The sequence below is a fragment of the Sorex fumeus genome, unplaced genomic scaffold (genome assembly GCF_029834395.1).
Source record: "Sorex fumeus unplaced genomic scaffold, SorFum_2.1 ptg000041l, whole genome shotgun sequence".
NCBI classification, from domain to species: Eukaryota; Metazoa; Chordata; class Mammalia; order Eulipotyphla; family Soricidae; genus Sorex; species Sorex fumeus.
This window is the reverse complement of record NW_026606098.1, coordinates 7,424,279-7,430,462: the sequence shown is the minus strand read 5'-3', so window position 1 is coordinate 7,430,462 and position 6,184 is coordinate 7,424,279. Positions and strand designations below refer to the sequence as shown.

Genomic DNA, 6,184 nt, shown 5'->3' with positions numbered 1-6,184 from the left:
ACCGCGCCCACTGCTTCCGCCCGCGGGGGCCGGGCGAGACCAAGTGGCGGGGAGGACGCGGCAGCGCACGCGCGGCCACACCTCCCGCGGCTGCGCAGTGTGGCCCGGTCCGGCTTTATCTACCCTCCCCGCGCGGCCCCGCCTGCCTTTGAGCGAAAGGCGGGAAGATGGCGGAGTCCTCGGGCCGCGGCGCGGGGTGAGCCGCGGGGACACGCTCCCTCCGCCCCCCACCCCAATAGACCCCGAAACAAAATCCCTGCGAGCCCAGCCCCCGCCCCACGGGGACTGCGGGGTCACGGGGCGGGGGCGCGGCGCGCAGGTCCGAAGCCAGCTCCCCGTCCTCTCCCGGGTCTGGGTGCCCCCCAAATCCGTGGTTGAAAGCAGCGTCAGGGCCAGGGGGCTGTACCCCCCGCAGCTGCGCCCCCGCCTGTGGGAAAGCCACGCAGCTGGTGGGTGCACCCGGAACTCGGCACCCCCGCCGCGGCGCGGGTTCCTGCCACCCGGAGCCGACCAAACCCCCTCTCCCTCCTCCAGGAAGCCCTCCTCAGGGGATCCGAGCACTACTGGGGGCACCAGAAGGAAAACTGCAGGTGGGTGTGTATGTGTCTGGGGGGTGTCTGACCCTTCCTCTCTCTGTCCCACCTGAAGTCCGGTTCCTGGCGCCACAGGCGGGTGGAAAACCCACTTGGGTCACAAGACTGTCCTGGTCGCACCCCCCCCCCACCCCACCTCCTCCGGTTCCCAGAAGCCCCTGGAGCCTGGTGGGTGTGGGGGCTGCAAATGGGTGAACCCAGTGTGTCCCCTCCAGGCGGCCGTGTAGTGGCATCCCGGTACCTGCAGCCCAAAGAGAAGGCGGCAGCGAGGAAGGTACAGTGGGCTGCGGAGGGGGCGGGGCGCTTCCCAAAGAGGGGAGGGGTTCTCTGGGGCTGGACGATGCTTCCTGGCGCCAGGTCTCCTGCAGCACCCCAAAACACCACTGCTAGTGCCCCTAAAAACCACCGATGGTCCAGCGTGGTAGTACGGTGGGCAGGGTGCTCACCCGACTTGATCCCTGGAACCCCCTACATAGGATCCCCTGAGCCTTGCTTGGTGTGGCCCAAAATTCGGGGGGGGGGGGGAAGGAAAAACACCTGGTCGTGGGCCTAGCAGGTGTGGCTCGCAGCACCCGCAGCAGGCGGCGTCCCAACAAGTCCCAGGTGTGTCCTGGTGCTGCTGCCTTGTCCCAACACAGGCCCCTGAGGCAGATGCAGTCAAGACCAGCGGGAAGATGCCTGAGCGAGGGAGGAGACCCGTCCCAGGGAGAAGCAGCAACAGCAGCAGGGGTGCGGGGGCAGGGGACACCGGTTGCACCTGGGCAGGGGTGGGGACGTAGTGCATGCTGAGGAAGGGGTGGGGCGCGAGGGCCAGCTCAGGTGTGGGGAAGCACTGACGTCCCCGCTCCCACCCTGGTCACAGATGCCAGCAAGGCAGACAAGGGGGACCTGCAGTCCACGCTGCTGGAAGGCCATGGTCCGGCACCTCCAGACCTAGACATCTCGGCTATCAACAGTATGTCAGCCCCCTCCAGCGGGAATGGCGGAGGTCGAGGCACAAGGCCCCAGCACCTTTCCCGTCCAGACGAAAGCACCAGCAGGCGAGCCCGGCAGCCCGAGAGAAGAGCGTGCGGGAAACTGAAGTCCTCGGTGTGCACAGCCCCCAAGAGTAGGCCGGTGAGAGCGGGTGCAGGATCCCCGCCTGTCCACTCTGGAACACCCAAGTGAGACAGAGGAGCTGCTGACTGCTGGGTGTCCCTTATTCCTGGGGCTCTCTGTGGCACCCCTAATGCCCGGGGAGCCCCCCAGACAGTCTAGTGAGGGGGATTCCCCTGGTAACTAGTGCCATCCCAAAGCGGGCTGCCAGCCTCTGCCCTGGGGCCGGAGGTGTCCTGTCCTCAGTGGAGGGCAGTGCCGGGGTCTACATCCTACATACCCAGGCAGGGGCTGGGACCTCAGCACAAGGGGGGGGAGCAGTACCCCCCAGCACCCTAGCAGCAGAAGTACCCCCCCCCCAGACTTTGTCAGAAGTGATGGAGATGGTGGACTCACAGGCGCTGCTCCTGACACTGCTGTCAGTGAAGGTAAGGCCCACCACCTGTGGGTGGGGCCCGGGGGGGGGGCATGGCCGCCCCTTGAGCTCACAGGTCTCTTGGTAGATGGAGAACGGCCTAGCGGCCTTCGAGGAGGAGGCGGAGAAGAAGCTGCTGGCCGCGGGCCGGGAGGAGGAGAGGCTGCGCAAGACAGTCCACGAGCAGCGGCGCCAACTCCTGCTCGGCCAGAGGCGGCGGCAGCTGGCAGCTGTTCTGGACTTGCAGGTGGACAAGGGGCTGGTCCCCATGTGGATCTGAGGATGGGCCGGTGGGTGGGGGTATTGTGGGCATGGCCTTGCTGGGGCAGATTCTGGCATCCTGGATGGATGGGGCTTGGGGTGGGGCTGGCAGGGGTGAGATTGCTGTGGGCAGGCTACAGGTGGGTTAGCACCTGGGCAGAGATCTACACCCAAATGTATGGGCTGTCCTGCAAGTATGGTGGCTAGGCACTGCATGTGTGGGGGGAGCCCGGAAGGGTGTTGACATCCAGGTTGGCTGGGCCCCAGGTTGGGGGCGGACCCGGTGGGCCTGGCCCACAGGTCTGCAGGCCAGGAACAGTGCAGCGGGATGTGCCCCGGGCCTTAGCCCTCCACCGGGAAATCTGCCCCCGAGCCCCCCTGGCTGCTCTTCCACTTGGGAGTGCCAGCCCCCCCCCACAGCCTCCCTGAGGGAGCAGATTGAGCTGGTGAAGGCGTAAGCTGCAAGCTGGGCGGCGGCACACAGAGCACCAGTGTGGACTTAGGGGAAGGCAGCCCGACTGTTCTCCCGGCCTTCCTGATTCTGTTGCTCTCACTTGCATACTTGGCCCTGGAGAGTCCTAGAAATTTCCAGAATGCTTTCCAACGTCTCGGGAGCACGTGCAGAGCCATTCACCCGCCCATGTCCTCAGATAGCAATGCTCAGCCCCTGTGAAGCGATTCTCCAGCGCTTCAAAGAACAGTACCAGGCCCTGGCCAGCGCCCTGGACACCACACGCCACGAGCTGCCTGTCAGCGACATCCATCTAGACCAAGACCGTGCTCAGTTCCTGGGTAGGAGAAGGGGCCTGTGACAGCAGGCAGGGCAGCCCTGCCCCGTCACCAAAGTCACATACAGTGCCCTGGCAGCAGGCGGTGCCACCAGGACCAGAACGCAGGTGTCCATGCTTGAGCTGGTGCTGATCCGGGGCATGTGTGCTTGAGGTGGGCGTGTCTCCCAGAAGGCTTGAGTGCCTGGGCTCTCCACCTGCTGCCGGGGTGCGCCAAATCCATCACGCCACGGGGCCAGGTGCAGGCTGGCCCGACACCCCGTCCTTCCACAGATGATGTGCAGCGAGAACTGCTGACCACTCGCCAGCTGCTGGGGGAGCTGGGGCTGGATTCCACCGCGGACCCCAGGCAGATACTGACGCAGCTGCAGGAGCTGAAGACCAGCGCACAGGCCACAGACCTGGAGCTGCAGAGGTGCCGCCTCTGGGCCGGGAGGGCGGGGTAGGGCGCTGGGCCGGGCGGGACACCAGCTCTGGCACACAGTAGCCCTAGGCTCTCTGTCTCCAGTTCCCCCAGATCCCACGCTCTGCAGACCCCGGGGTCCCTGCCTCTGCGCCCCCCATCCTTGTGGCGGTCCCTTCCATATAGTCATTGGAGGGAACGCCCTGCCCCCAGCACAGGGTTTCTGGGACCCGGGTCCTGCCCTCACTTGTGCACCCCAAGGGTACTGTTCTGGGGTGGGTCCTCCCAGACAAGCCCTCCTCGTGGGTGACAGCTATGTCCATCTGTCATCCCAGGAGTTTCGAGCAGCTTTTGGAACTGTCTGCAGAGGCCAGCAAGGAGGTGGCCTTGGGCAACCAGGAAGTCTGGGAGGAGGCTCAGGGCAAGGAGGAGTCTCTGATGGAGTACTTCAGCCTGGAAGCTGCCACACCCACCAAGAAACCTGCATCCTGACATACTTTTTGGTGCCTGCAGCCCCATCTGCCGTGGCCTGGGTGACTGTGGGGGGGGGGGGGGTGGAGGCTGGGGTGTGCTCACAACACTGTGCACAAATAAAGCTGTACTGATGCACCCCGTGATTGTCGCTACCTCCGGACCCCACGGCCCTGCCTCCTCGGACAGCCACCGGTCACACCGTGGCATGCTGCATGCATGCATATTACTGCAGCATGACTATGCACTCGTGTTACATGATGTGTGTACATGGAACTGGGTGCACATGTTCCTGTGACCTGTGTGTCCTGCCAGGGGCTGACCCATGACACGGGGCATAGGCACAAAAACGCCATGATTTCTAAACCAGCCTCTGGGGACCCGAGGGTACTGTTCATGGAGGAGGAGGAGGAGGCGGCAGCGGGTGGGGGCTGCATTCCTGGTCTGTCTGCACATGGTCTGCCTCTCTGCCCTCCCAAGGCCCACGGGGCTCCCCAGAGGGACACGTGTCAGGTGGGCCCTGGAAGTAAGAGTGACCCAGATTGCAGTGGGAGTTGGGGCGATGCCAGCTTAGTCTAGGGACCCTGTATCTGAGGAGACTCAGGAGGGAAGGGGCTTTGGAAAGCTGGCATATGCCCAGGGGGTGATTTGTCTGGGGTTTCTAGTGGGCTGCATGTCCCACCCTGACCTGCTCATCCCTGCCCGCGCCCACCCATGCATTGAGGAAGTGGATCCCTGTGGCCCAGCACTTAAAAAACTTGCAAGGGAGCCGGAGAGATAGTACAGTGGGGACAGCGCTGGTCCTGATGCGGTCAATCCACCAATTCCCCAAGTCCCACCATGGGTAACCCCAGAGTACAGAGCCCGGAGTTAGTCCTGAGCACCGCTGGACATGGCCCCAAACCAGGCATTTAAGAAGCTCTTCTGAGGGCTGGAGCAATAGCACAGTGGGTAGGGCGTTTGCCTTGCACGCAGCCAACCTAGGTTCGATTCCCAGCATCCCGTATGGTCCCCTGAGCACCGCCAGGAGTAACTCTTGTGCATCGCCGGGTGTGACCCAAAAAGCAAAAAAAAAAAGAAGAAGCAGCTCTTCAAAGAGCTAGGGAGGTCCTTTAGTGCATGCCTCGGCCTCGGCGTGTGGTCCAGGGCTGCAGGACAGAATCAAGTGCCCGAGATTAGTACAGCAGAGACAGCCCTCAGCTTTGCACGTGTATTTATTTGTAATAGACCCAATTACATAATTAAATAGGAAGCACTTAAATGCAATTATACATGATTTTAATTATAGCACATGCCATTATGTATGTTTTGTATATGAATGATTTCTTCTAATGTGACAATTATAAATCATGATATAATCACATGTACTACTGTATCACACAAAGCAATTATAATGTCACAGATATGATGATTATATGTAATTTAAGTATGTAATTATGTGTAAGTGGTATGACTGACATGATTTTTAATGTAACAATGTGGTTTTGTTTTTTTTTAAAAAAACAAAAATGCTTGAATTAGGGCCAAGATAGGAGATGGTTTCAGGGCCACATCTGGTGTTCAGGGGCAGCCCCGGGCCTGGTGCTGGGGGTCACAGCCTGGAACCCAGGCCCTGCGGGAGCCCACTCACCCACTGCACCTCCCCCGAGCCCCAGCTGGGGCCCATTTCTCTGCTTGTAATTTATGCAGAGGGCTGGATGGGGCGTCGGGTTCCCTGGGGCCCCCACAATAGGAGACCTTGCTGACTTGGCTCCTCCGTGGGCTGGAGGCTGTGGGGCAGCCCTCAGTCCTGTCCCATGGGCCGGAGGTCTGACCTTTGCCGTCCTCCCAGTGGCTCTCACAGCCGTGGGAGCCAAGCGCTCATCCTTCGGCCAGTGTGCCGGGGGGCCCTCTGCACCCTGGCTTGCTGACTGCTGGGATCTAAGACAGTGGAAAGCAGACGCCCTGCCCAAGGGTTGTCCAAGGCCACTGCAAAGCGGCCTCTCCTGGCAGCCCCTGGACATGTGTGTGCGTGCGTGAATATGGGACAGTTCAAGTGTGCAGACGACGTCTGGGTGCAGCGTTCTCCTTCTCCATGGATCCACTAAAGCAGGCTCCACTGTGCTGCCCCCACCCCCTCCTCATGCTCCCCGCTGTGCTCCGCCCTCCTGCGCCGGGA

At 62.0% G+C, this 6,184-nt stretch overlaps 1 protein-coding gene across 1 annotated transcript; it reads left to right on the top strand.

Annotated features, from left to right (window-relative positions):
• Positions 1–92: 92 nt before the first annotated feature.
• On the top strand, positions 93–4,061 carry HAUS8 (HAUS augmin like complex subunit 8). Its single transcript, XM_056119795.1, has 10 exons — positions 93–196; positions 535–590; positions 809–867; positions 1,232–1,322; positions 1,456–1,709; positions 2,051–2,116; positions 2,192–2,350; positions 3,015–3,156; positions 3,426–3,567; positions 3,891–4,061. The coding sequence occupies exons 1-10, from the start codon at positions 168–170 to the stop codon at positions 4,045–4,047; spliced, it is 1,155 nt and encodes a 384-aa protein (XP_055975770.1). The 5' UTR covers positions 93–167; the 3' UTR covers positions 4,048–4,061.
• Positions 4,062–6,184: the final 2,123 nt, after the last annotated feature.

Excerpts from the sequence above, each read along its gene's own strand:
- HAUS8 (XM_056119795.1), top strand. The coding sequence starts at position 168 with ATGGCGGAGTCCTCGGGCCGCGGCGCGGG. Across the intron at positions 1,710-2,050 it reads CAGCCCCCAAGAGTAGGCCG|ACTTTGTCAGAAGTGATGGA; the intron begins GTGAGAGCGGGT and ends CCCCCCCCCCAG. Across the intron at positions 2,117-2,191 it reads TGACACTGCTGTCAGTGAAG|ATGGAGAACGGCCTAGCGGC; the intron begins GTAAGGCCCACC and ends GTCTCTTGGTAG.